This window comes from Mytilus edulis, chromosome 6 (assembly GCF_963676685.1).
Source record: "Mytilus edulis chromosome 6, xbMytEdul2.2, whole genome shotgun sequence".
Classification (NCBI taxonomy): domain Eukaryota; kingdom Metazoa; phylum Mollusca; class Bivalvia; order Mytilida; family Mytilidae; genus Mytilus; species Mytilus edulis.
In genome coordinates this window covers 10847635-10861056 of record NC_092349.1, presented here as the reverse complement: position 1 = coordinate 10861056, position 13422 = coordinate 10847635, and the positions used below count along the sequence as shown (strand labels likewise).

The window sequence follows — 13422 nt, the reverse complement described above, 5'->3', positions numbered from 1 at the left end:
ATCTTTCATCAAAATGTCCAGTTCAATCATAAATGTTTATACAGAAAGGGATAAAATTTCGCCTTCTTACTCCATTCTTTGATTGTAACATAGTTTTTACCGGGGTTTTGTAGGTTGCACTTTGTAAATACAGCTGTTTCTCAAAACACGCCTCTTTTGGGGAGATCTTGAATATTCATAGAAAATTTATTTTGTTTACATGCTGGTTCCCAGAAATGCTCTCTGTGTTCCATCTCACAGAAACATAACTTGGGAATATTACCAGTAAACTTACATGACTTGTGCAGAATGTTAACATTGAAATCTGTGGTAAGTTTTCGTTTGAGGAATTGGTAGTTAAGAAAATTAGTGTTAGTTTAAACTCTGAGAAGTCTGTAAACGTTGAAAATATGCCGCACAGCCCTATATTTTGACCTTTGAAGAAAATTGTGGTGCATATGAACTTTCAATTCTAGGATAAACTTCATAGTAAAAGTGGTACAGTTTAGCCGTAAAAGGAGTTCCTATGGGAAATTTCATTGTCAATATTTACAGAAATACAACCTGTACATCGGCATTTTGTAAGGATCTTAAAAACGAGAAATCACCTACTGTAACATCTAGGTCAATATGCCACAACAATTGATAGTTCACATATAGTAAAACAAATATTTCGTATCGTTCCACTAACTCGGTATTGGTGACTTCAGTTATATTAACTGTTGATTTGACTTTCAGTCTTTTTTTTTCTTCTTTTTGCCATGTCGTTGTCTGTTTCGGTCGTTCTAATTCTTAATCATGCTGGACTGTTTTTGTGACAGTATCATTTGCCTTTCATTGACATTTGAACATGTTGGATTTGTGCACAGAAGAGCATATGAAAAACACGGAAACATTCAAACCTGATACAATCAACTACTAACAATCCTCAGTGAATTTGTTTTAAAAAGAGAAAGGAGTTAACAAGGGTCATTTTAAATAGTGCAATTAGAACAGGAAATTCTTTGGTCAAACGTAAACACGACGAAATTAAACTACATTAGCTTGAATTACATTAGAACTCCGGCGATATTTTTTTCTCAACACGTTATGTTATTCTTGAAAGTAGAAATCCGATAATAAGACGCTTTCAGGCAATCAAAATTAAAGAGATTTTGGTCACATATCCGTCTTAATATGTGACATAGATATTCCCTTATAGTAAACATTACTATGATGTTGTCTGATAAAAGTTTCTAAAACTATTGGATTCAGCTCTTCGACTTAACACTTTTATATAGAGTTGTGGGTTTAAAGACAAAATCATGACTTGTGAATCATACATAGTTATCAATTTAAGAAATGGATCTACTCTGAAAATTCAACATGGAGGCCATTTTTAAAATGGCTGTCAATCAGTCAAAATCACCACTATGTACGAATTACTCCATATGATATTCAAATAAAAATTTTGAAACCATATTTAATCTTGTTTAAATATAGTTGAATATTAAGACGGATATGTGACCAAAATCTCTTTAATTTTGATTGCCTGAAAGCGTCTTATTATCGGATTTCTACTTTCAAGAATAACATAACGTGTTGAGAAAAAAAAATCGCCGGAGTTCTAATGTAATTTAAGCTAATGTAGTTTAATTTCGTCGTGTTTACGTTTGACCAAAGAATTTCTGTTCTAATTGCACTATTTAAAATGACCATTGTTAACTCCTTTCTCTTTTAAAAAAAAATTCACTGAGGGTTGTTAGTAGTTGATTGTATCAGGTTTGAATGTTTCCGTGTCTTTCATATGCTCTTCTGTGCACAAATCCAACATGTGCAAATGTCAATGAAAGGCAAATGATACTGTCACAAAAACAGTCCAGCATGATTAAGAATTAGAACGACCGAAACAGACAACGACATGGCAAAAAGAAGAAAAAAAAAAGACTGAAAGTCAAATCAACAGTTAATATAACTGAAGTCACCAATACCGAGTTAGTGGAACGATATGAAATATTTGATTTACTATATGTGAACTATCAATTGTTGTGGCATATTGACCAAGTTTTTAATAGCATGACAAGTTATGGCTTCATAGTAGGAAGCAAACATTTTAACGACGAAAACGGTCTCTTTCTATATGCGATTTTTTCAGTTTGTATAAACACTTTGATCAATTACTCATTAAGTCATACGCTGGCATTAGCTCATTGTTGAGAGCCACGTGATGGAATGTCATTGCCCTTGACTTGTCAATGTGTCTATTTAAGAAAATATCCATTATTCCATATAATTTAATAGAAATATTAAGAGACAACTAATCCCGCTCTATAAGTATATAGTTCTTACTAGTTTTGTTTTATTTCAGTTTCAATATAACCATAGAGTGGTACCCTGCTTTTAAAACAGTCATTTCTGATGACAGTGAAAGTGGTTCAAAAATTTCAATAGATGAAAAGTCATTTGTGTTAAATACAATAAGTGGTGATTTATTTACTCCAATTTTGAACAGATTCTTAGAAAGATGGAACAACACAGGTTAGCACATATCTTAAGTAATATTTTGTTATATGGTAAGATTTTCTAGTCCTGACTTGGAACAGACATGTCCTTATTTGAAAAATGGTGGATTAAACTTCGTTTTATAACTATCTCAACCTCTCACTTGTATGACAGTCGCATAAAATCCCATTATATTGTCAACAATTGAACAAAAAAACATACACATAGTACATAAAGTAGAATCTTTTATATATATATATAAAGTAAAAATGGTATAAATTTAATAATACTTTTAGATATTTGGATGATATTTTGGCTCTCAATAATGACGACTTCAGTATGTATATTAAATAAATTGATCCTGTGGAACTTACTTTAAATAAAGCTAATACTAACAATGACCACTGCCCTTTCCTCGATCTTGATATCTATATCACTAACGGAAAGCTGAATACTAAAATTTATGATAAAAGAGATGATTTTTCATTTCCTATCGTTAATTATCCATTTTTAGATGGTGACGTTCCCTTGTCACCATCTTACGGTGTTTATATATCTCAACTTGTACGATTCGCTCGTGTATGTAACAATGTTTTAGATTTTAACGAGAGAAATTTATGTTTTACTGAAAAATTATTACACCAGGGTTTTCGATATCACAAACTAGTCAAAACATTTACTAAATTTTATCATCGGTATAAGGACATCATTCGTAAATATAGCTCAACATGCAAACTTCTTATACGTTCAGGTATTTCACATCCAATTTTTTATGGAAATATTCTTTATAAAGCACAAAGGTGTCAGTATTCACCTCAAAAACTAACAAAACCTTTGAATAGACTTATTGAGAAGGGATATAGTTACGATACTGTTGTCAGGTCATTAAAGATTGCATATTTTGGCGTTAATATTGATTCACTTATAGGGTCTTTGCATCGGAACTAAACACATTTATTCAAAATCCATTTGTTGGCATGACACGGGTTATGTTCTCATATATGTTATGATGGTATGATACTAAACCCCTAACGGGAAGGATTGTGCCTGATGTTCATATGATGAAATCATAATCTTTCAGTCAGTTTAAATGAAGTCTGGAGCTGGCATGTCAGTTAACTGCTAGTAGTCTGTTGTTATTTATGTATTATTGTCATTTTGTTTATTTTCTTTGGTTACATCTTCTGACATCAGACTCGGACTTCTCTTGAACTGAATTTTAATGTGCGTATTGTTATGCGTTTACTTTTCTACATTGGCTAGAGGTATAGGGGGAGGGTTGAGATCTCACAAACATGTTAAACCCCGCCGCAGTTTTGCGCCTGTCCCAAGTCAGGAGCCTCTGGCCTTTGTTAGTCTTGTATTATTTTAATTTTAGTTTCTTGTGTACAATTTGGAAATGAGTATGACGTTCATTATCACTGAACTAGTATATATTTGTTTAGGGGCCAGTGGAAGGACGCCTCCGGGTGCGGGAATTTCTCGCTACATTGAAGACCTGTTGGTGACCTTCTGCTGTTGTTTTTTTTCTATGGTCGGGTTGTTGTCTCTTTGGCACATTCCCCATTTCCATTCTTAATTTTATTGTACAGCAGTGAACACTGTGTTATAATCTTAATAAGTATACAAACAAACAAATGTTTCGACAAAGAAAAACAAAGAACACACAAATTGACCCCAGCACAACATTTCTCATTCTGCTCTATTAAGTACTTTGGAATGCAAATAAGTTTTTGGAAATCATAACTGTTGAATCTTATTTTTTTATCTATTTTTTTATATTCGTTATAGTTTCTGTATGGGATAATGGTACTTTATATGACGAAATAGAAACTGGTAACATTATTAACCTGTTTAGCCTCAGTATGATGTGGGAGCAGTACATTAAAGACACAGCCAAGGCTAAAGAAAGGGGTTTCAATTCTATATTTAGTGACTTCGACCATGCATTGAATGCATATGTTGTGGCTGAAATAGAAAAAGAAGTTTGTACAATTTTGATACATCAGCAGACTTAAGGGGCGAAAGATATCAGAGAGACATTCAAACTAATAGATAAAAAAAAATAACTTACAAAATTAAAATGAATTAAGGCGAATAAAAAATTTCAAAAAGACAAATAATAGTATAAACTACACAACATAGAAAACAAAAAACTTAGCAACAAGAACCCAACCATAAACTTGGAGTGATCTCTGGTTACGGAAGGATAAGAACATCCCACTTAACTTGTGGCACCCGTCGTGTTGCTAATGTTATTACAACCCGGTCAATAGTTCTAATTCGTTAGGTCACATCTGTGAAAAGAGAACGGGGTTGTAGTTACTACATAAGGAACACATCCGATATCATCTGTGAAACGGATATTTCATAACGGTCAACTAACTTATGATGCAGTCCGTAAAATTTACGAAGGCATTATTTCATTTTCACCATTTTGAACTCATTGTTTAATAGCTTCCTAGTGAGCAGCACACCTCTATGAAGGCAATTATTATAGGAAATACAAGCCTGGGGATATTGTATCAATTGGGTGATATATACGCTGTTTGTAGGCACTGCTGGAATGTTTCTATATAAAAATGGAAAGTTCACAATTGGGAAGCTGTAAGCATCTCTTTTGTGGTATAGGTTTGTTTTCAATCGTCAATTTTCATTGTCAATTTCAATGTCAAATGACGACACGAAAACACCAACTCAACAATTCAAACGATACATATAACAGAAAGAATGAGTAATCTAGCCCGTATAGATTGTAAAACCTCGTTAACTCCTTCAGCAGGTCATATGTGAGAAATCAATTTATTGTTGTTTATAATTAGGTAAATGATGTACTTCCGTAGAAAACATTGAACCGATTGTATTGTTTAAATTCTTGTATTTGAAATGAAGAAGATGATACCATGCCATTTTCTGGCAAAAGCAGGTATTCAAAAAATGTCATAACTCAAAACAAAAAGATACAAGCTAAAAAATAAGGAAATCACTTGAACTTCATGACGAATGAGACCAGGTGCGTAGACAGGTATGCGTGTTATACTATTTTTGCATCTTTCTTATTGGAAATCGCGAAAACATATTTCATCTCCTCAATGCAAAGTTGCTGATTTATATTAATGAATTTGAATAAATGATCACTCGTTTTAAAATCATTTTAAAAGGTCATTCTAACACATTAAAATCATGTTGTAAATATTGAAATTGAATAATTTACTATACAATTGATAGAAAAGAAAAGACAAAATATGACAATGAGATCCCTTTAAAAAAACCAATCAGCAAGAGTTAGAAAATTTGTCAGAGGACACGAAATATCGACCCATAGCTTGCTGATATACATGATTCGAAAATTGTGATAACGGTATAATTACTAATCGAAATGTACACAAACATTGAAAAAGACTGATAAAATTTATCATTAACAATTTATGTATACTGCATTCCTGTTAATATCTTTTCCTACGACCAACGTGAGCTAATGTAATCATTTAGCATAGGTCGTCAGTTGTCAAAAGATATTTCGTAAAAGAATTTTTCTATAAAACTACTCAATGGAGGAAAACGGAAGAGTAACTGTTTCATTTGAAGGATTTCTACTATGCAGTTTATAATTTGTTGCTCCGTCATTATTACATTTTCAGTTTTTGTCTTCCGTCTCAAAAACAATAAGAGCAACGATAACGGTATAATTTCAAAAATCAGTAAGCAACTCAAATATTAACTAGTATCTGAATATAAAAGTGATCATGAAAAAGACAATTTATTACAAAAAGAGTAAAATAACAAAAGGACATAACGGTACTTGTCTATCCCAAATTCATGTATTTGGTTTTGATGTTATATTTGTTATTCTCGTGGGATTTTGTCTGCTGCTTGGTCCGTTTCTGTGTGTGTTAAATTTTAGTGTTATGTCGTTGTTCTCCTCTTATATTTAATGCGTTTCCCTCGGTTTTAGTTTGTTACCCCGATTTTGTTTTTTGTCCATGGATTTATGAGTTTTGAACAGCGGTATACTACTTAGGAGATACCTGTATTGTATTTTAAGCTCCGACGGCATCAATTGGGGATTTGATGGTCGCAAATTCAGTTTACTGGCGACGCGTTAGCGGAGACAGTAAACGGGTATTTGCGACCATAAAATCCCAAATTGATGCCGTCGGAGCTTAAAATACAATATTGTTATCTCCATTCTAATGAAAACTGACAGAAAACAACGTTAAAACATGTTTTTAAAATCTGTCATATGCCGTCTGCCCTTGCGCGTACCTCCCATAGCATCAATTGTCAATTGATGCCATGAAAGAAAGTGACGTTATCCAATCAAAATGGACGTTACAAACGTTGTTGCATTTGAATGTTGCCTTTATTTACGAAACTTAAGAAAGGAAAGACTCTAATCAAATGGCAAATTTGAAATCTCAAACACATCAAACGAATGCATAACAACTGCCATATTCCTGACTTGGTACCGGAATTTTCTTATGTAGAATATGGTGGATTAAACCTGGTTTTAAAACTAGCTAAACCTCTCACTTGTATGACAGTCACATCAAATTCCATTATATTGACAACGATGTGTGAACAAAACAAACATACACAATATGCAAAAATGTCACAAATAGGACTACAGCCTCAAGCTCAATGACTATAAAAACAAACAAATATGTAACAAAGAAGCACCAAATGGCATATATTCTTAGCCTTTCGGCAAAAATTAGAGACAAGAATACACACATTTACCATAGTACAATATCACAATGATTGGACGCATAAGTACTAGATGAGCAAAACAAGCTCAAGTTAGTCAATAATTTTAGATATTCTGAAATTCATTAATTCAATGTAAAATAATTTCCAGATTGAAGGAAGTAGTAAAAAGGATAATGCAGTATGTGCAAAGGTCCGTGTGAGAGTCGTCCAAGATCTTGTTCTTACTAGAGATGCCTTTAATGCTCGTTTTGAAATCGAAAATGGTGAAAATACAGCACTAGAAAGTATTCATGTTCAAATTGAAATAAGAAAAATTAGTGGATCCGAAGAAGTTGTTAACTATTTGTTTTCTATTAGTAAGTAGAATAAACATTAGAGGCATTACAAAAACAGTAGTGTAAGCCCAGAGATGAAATAGAAACGAATTTTAACATACGTATAAAGATACATTCATCAACAAAGCACAAAACATAAACTTAAATGCTTAGAAAGTTCCCGAGTCATTATTATTACCTTTGGTTTTGTTCATAGCAACTTTAGATCCAGTTTTAATTTGCAAAGTTTCAAGCAATGCATGTTCGTTTCTATTCACAATTGACAATTATTCATTCTTTTTGCAATCATACTTACATAATCTTAGTTGTGCTGTAGTCTGTGTAGTTTGTTAAAACATATATATAAATATATTTTCTAATAAATTATGCAAGATGTATTAGTCATCTAGTACGTTTTCAAAACTCAACTTCCTTTTGACAAAACAATGAAATATTTTCAAGACTTAGTAAACAGAGGTGATACAAGAAGGCAACATATTAATGGGAAAGAACTGAAATGGCGTTATATATTCTTCAGAATTTTATCGCAATTATCAATATTCCAATCAAACATGCAAAGTGAAACGAATGCATACAAAAAAGCAACATGAAATTAATGTAAAATTGAATGCCAATAGGACAACCAGATACGCCAGATTTAAAAAAAGGCAATAAAGTAAAGAACTATACGGTACTGTATGGCTTTTTAAATCAGCAACACTAATATAATACTGTTTACATTTAGTTGTTAAATAAAGGTAGTTAACCACTTTAAAATCATTTATATAGAAGTCGAGTATAACAATACAAATCACGATAAGATTTAAATTTGACGGAATCTCAGACTATGCATATAAACTCATCATAGATACCAGGTTTAAAATTTATATATACGCCAGACGCGCGTTTCGTCTTCAAAAGACTCATCAGTGACGCTCGAATAAAAAAATGTTAAAAGGCCAAATAAAGTACGAAGTTGAAGAGCATTGAGGACCCAAAACTCCTACAAGTTTTGCCAAATACAGCTAAGGCAATATATTCCTGAGGTAGAAAAGCCTTAGTATTTCAAAATTCAAAATTTTGTTAACAGTCGATTTATAATTATGAACATATCATGCATCTCCAACAGGGCAAATTTAAAATCGGGAAACACGCGTATATCACTATTGTCCTAGTATCCAAGGATATAAGCCGGCGATAACATGGCACCGATATGTTGCTCAACTTACTAGTAACATCGGTAGACCTTTGCTTAATGATCGCATAAAGCATTTTAAAGTTACTTTAGTATACAGTAAGCTATTAAAATAAAACGGGCATACAAACAAAATTAAACTTTACAGCACAAACTACATGATTTCTGCCTGAAACATAAATCGAAAAAATGAGATACAACAAAAGGAATTAAATTCCAGGCTCCGTACTCCTGATTTGTGACAGGTCTACAAATAATTGGCGGAAATAAACGTTATTGCGAACGTGAGATCCTCCCTTAGGTAGTGGTTTATTAAGTGTGAATTCATATTGCTATGAGACGTTTCACGGTACTTTTTTTATCCAAAGTTTATGTATTCAGTTTTGATGTTATATTTGTTATTCTCATCGGATTTTGTCAAATGTCTTATCGTTTGTAGTTTTAAATCTATTTTTTTTCTGTCGTATTCGTGTGTTATGGTAAAGATAATTAATCACCCAGTTCATTTACTAAATTTATACGATATATTTGATTTACAGTTTGATTTAGAAGAAACACCGACATAGCTTGATAATACAATTTATCATCTTATTACTACCACAATTTTATATTAATAAGTATTGTAATTTTCATTGTTATTAATAAATGTTGTATCAGTATTACAAACCTAATCTTGAATTTTATCCTAATTCTATCCTATTTTGGGGGATTTTTTTTAGAAATTCAAATGATACGTCACTTTGTGCGTTGATCTCTTAGGCTAACTCAGCTGTGACTTGTTATGTCCTGGTTTAGATTGTTTTATGTATTCGTATTTATTATGTAGTTAGTCACCACTTCGGTGTTATCGTGTTTATCTATTTTATAGTTAGTTTTATGAATTTACTGTTAACAAAAGTATGAATTATTCTAAATAATAAGGATGTTCTTTTCCTGGGCAGAAATCCTTAGCCGTATTGTGCACAACTTTTTTAAGAATTTTTGGTCCTCAATGCTCTCTAACTTTGTGCTTGTTTTGGCTTTCGAACTTTTTGTCATCTGAGCGTCGCTGGTTAGTCTTGTGTGGACGAAACGCGCGTCTGGCGTTTAACATTATAAACATAGAACCTTTGGATAGCTTTAATGCGTGTGTTTCTCTGTCCTATATGTTCTACTATTTATGTGTATTGAAGTCCTGTCATGTAATGGTGTCATTTTAATGTTATATGTAACATTGCCATGAAAGCGGTGATTTACCTAGCAAAAAAACCCATGTTCAAACAACCATTTGTTTCTTAAAATGTCCTGTACCAAGTCAGGAAAATGGCCATTATTATATCATGGTTGGTTTCTCTATGTTTTACATTTTATTGTTGTGTTTCTGTTGTGTCGTAATTCTCCTCTTATATTTAATGTGTTTCCTTCAGTTTTAGTTTGTAACCCAGATTTGATTTCTTCTTTATCGATTTATGAATTTCGAACAGCGGTATAATACTGTTGCCGTAATTTATTAACACAGTTGGTAAAGATAAAATCGTTTCAAACAGTAATCACAGAGCAATTACAGAGGATTTTTCCATTTGATTAGGGAATTGCCGTTCTGAATTTACATCGCAGTTAGTTATTTTTGTCATTTTACTTTTGAAGAAGAACAATTACTTTCTTCTCTTACATTTCAAAATTGTGCAGAACAATTACATGAAATTTTCAGATCATACATTAGTCTCGTTAAAACTGCCAAATGCATGGTAAACAAAAGTCAAGCTACAGTTGAAATGTGACAGACACAGTGAATTCAACCAAAAATATATCGGGGAGTCACAATGCCATTTATATAGATATTAAGCCAAGTTCTATGTTAATGCTTTAACTTGATATAATTTTTGGTTTATAATATCTAGAAAGATAAAACATTTATTGAAATCTCCAATTTTCGATTTTCCGATTTCTCATATTTTATTCTATCAGTTTCAGTTACGTACACTCGTTTCGTCTGTTTACATGACTACTCAAACCAGTCCAGGAAAAGAAGGCACCAGATTTTTATTAATCCATAAATAGTTATTAATGTAAGCTATCTTCTTTTCAGGGGACCCAAATTTATTAGGACTAACAGGGGTAGACGGTGACGGTCGATTAGGAGTCGATTTATCTGGATCAGCAGAATGGTTGATTATACCGTACTCCATAGCAGCACCCAATGATGATGTACTGTATAACGTTGGTGGCAGATTGTCCTATCGGGTGGGGGAATCAAACTTTTCTGTTCCATTGCTCCCAGATTCAATCACAGTTAAGCCTAACCCAAGCCTGGTGCTACATTATTTTCATGAAAAATATGTTAGAGGGGATGATCCGTTGACAGCAGAAAAAGAGCCAGTAATTCCATTTACTTTAGCAGTTATGGTTAAGAATTCAGGATACGGAGTCGCCCGAGCTCTTAAAATATCATCTGCGCAACCGCAAATTATTGAAAATGAAAAAGGATTACTGATCACTTTTAGAATTATTGGCGGTTTCTTGGGGAACAAACCTATTTCACCTTCTCTTATTGTGGACTTTGGGGATATAAAATCTTTCGAAACCAAAACAGCTAGATGGATGTTAACGTCAACACTTCAAGGGACTTTCTATAATTTCAGTGCAACATTTGAGAATATAAATCCATTAGGAGATCCACAACTGTCACTTTTTGAAAATGTATGGTACCATGAACTTATTCATTTGGTGAGACTCTTCAGAGATGGACAGGATGATGGCTTCGACGATTTTTTGGTGAATGACTTTGTCGATAGTAAAGGGATACCAGAAAAGGTCTACAACAGTGCAAATGGATCTGATGTATATGACGTTATGACTGCAACTGAACTTGGATTATCGTCAAGCACGTTCGTAAAGTCCAATATGAAAACTTATACTCTAGTTTATATGGAGGTACTCACTAAAACATCTAATTGGTTTTATGCAAGGGTAAAAAATGATATCACAAGTCCTCAACAAACGTTACTTTCTGTCAGGTCAGAGGATAATCGCGATATAGTAGTTAATAAAAATATATGGACTACCACTCATATACTAGACTCGTATCTTATTCATTTGTTTGACTTTATTAAAAGCAATGATAGTGTGGCGGAAAATACAACAATGAAATATTTTTTAACGTTTGGTCCTAAAAATAGGTATTCTCCAAAATTCGACAAAACCTCTTATTCAATAACAATATCCCAGGACACTCCGAAAGGAAAGCCTATTCTAACTGTTCACGCGTATGATGTCGATAAAAATGAAATCACGTATGACCTTGTTGGTTTGAACCAGGGGTCATTTGATATAGACCCCCATAATGGAGTTGTTACTTTATTGAATATTCCATTAGCAGTTGGAGTGTTTGAGCTTCAGATAATATGCAGAGATGACGGTATCCCATCGCTATCAGGTGTTGTCAACGTGAATATTTATGTGATATCTGGTGAAAAAATGACAACAACTTCAATAACGTATTTAGAATCATCAGCCCCCATTTTATTGTCATCACAACCCAATAACGCAGTGAGTGATAAAACAACAATACCTGTAAGTTCCAGTGGTGCGCTCGATATTACAACTATATTGTGGAATGATAAAACGAAAGAACAAGATACTTCTACAGGTGTGGTTTATGCGACAACCAATTCATTGAGTGATGAAACAACATATCATGATACTTCTAAAGTTGTAGTGGATACGACATTCAAATTATCATTTGGCAAAACAACAGAACAAGATACCTCTACATATTCAGTTGATGCTATAACCGGTTCACCTGGAACTAATATCCCGGAACCTGATACCTCCGCAATTGTAGCGGACTCGTCAACACAATCATCAAGTGATAGAAAAACAGAGCCTGCTATTTCCTCCGGTAAAGTTGATGCAACAACCAAATCTTCAACAACAGTAGATCGATTTACTTCGAATAATGCAGTAGAGATGACATCAAAATCTTCGTTTCGTAAAACAAGTATTCCACATTCATCGACAACTGCATTTGGAACGACACTGGGGACATCGTCTGCAGTTAAACAAGCTTCACATATCCTATTTCTAATCGGTTCTAACGTTTTGATACTTAGTCTGAAATTAATTGACTAGTGGGATAATTTAAAAAAAATAATGTTTTTAATCACAAGCTTTAGATGGTCAAATTCCAAGTAAATCATATATATCAGAACGTCATATTTAGGATCACACTAATTGTACATTTTGGAATATAGGTACTTTATTGAAATAATCGATTGACCCTATAGGAATATTTAGATGCGGTGAAAGTAAGACGTTATTTATAATATCATATGTTCCTATTTTATTGTCCTCAAATCTCAAAAGAAAAGATAGTTACAAGAGTTCCGTGGAACAAAAATGTAGGGTAGAAAATTATCTCTATTTTTTGCTGTACCTACCGTAACGGTATATTTTATATTGCTGATGATTAATCTACTAAAACATTACGCTGACAATTATCGAAATAACCTTTTGCAATTTTTATTTCAATTTTTTTTTTCTATAATTAAATCTGCAGAAAAAGTTTCAAAGCCAAGTTTAACATTATTTTAAACGTTCGAGATGCCTGTATTTTAAAAAATTTAATAGCGAATGTACTGATAAAGTTTATTTCCGATATATTTTGTAAACAGAATTCGATATCTCTACTACGATTTAGTTGTGAAGTTTTATTTCTTATTGACTGTCGGTCCCCATACAGTACACCTAGAGACCGTTCAGAAG

The 13422-nt window shown here is 32.9% G+C and overlaps 1 protein-coding gene across 1 annotated transcript in view; it reads left to right on the top strand.

Annotated features, from left to right (window-relative positions):
- The window catches only part of LOC139527094 (uncharacterized), a 99811-nt gene extending 86887 nt beyond the window's left edge, over window positions 1-12924 (top strand). The window contains exons 31-34 of the mRNA XM_071322367.1: window positions 2327-2496; window positions 4252-4445; window positions 7319-7526; window positions 10748-12924. Coding sequence (XP_071178468.1) covers window positions 2327-2496; window positions 4252-4445; window positions 7319-7526; window positions 10748-12789 — 2614 coding nt within the window. The 3' untranslated portion in view covers window positions 12790-12924. The remainder of the gene's footprint in view (window positions 1-2326; window positions 2497-4251; window positions 4446-7318; window positions 7527-10747) is intronic.
- Window positions 12925-13422: the final 498 nt, after the last annotated feature.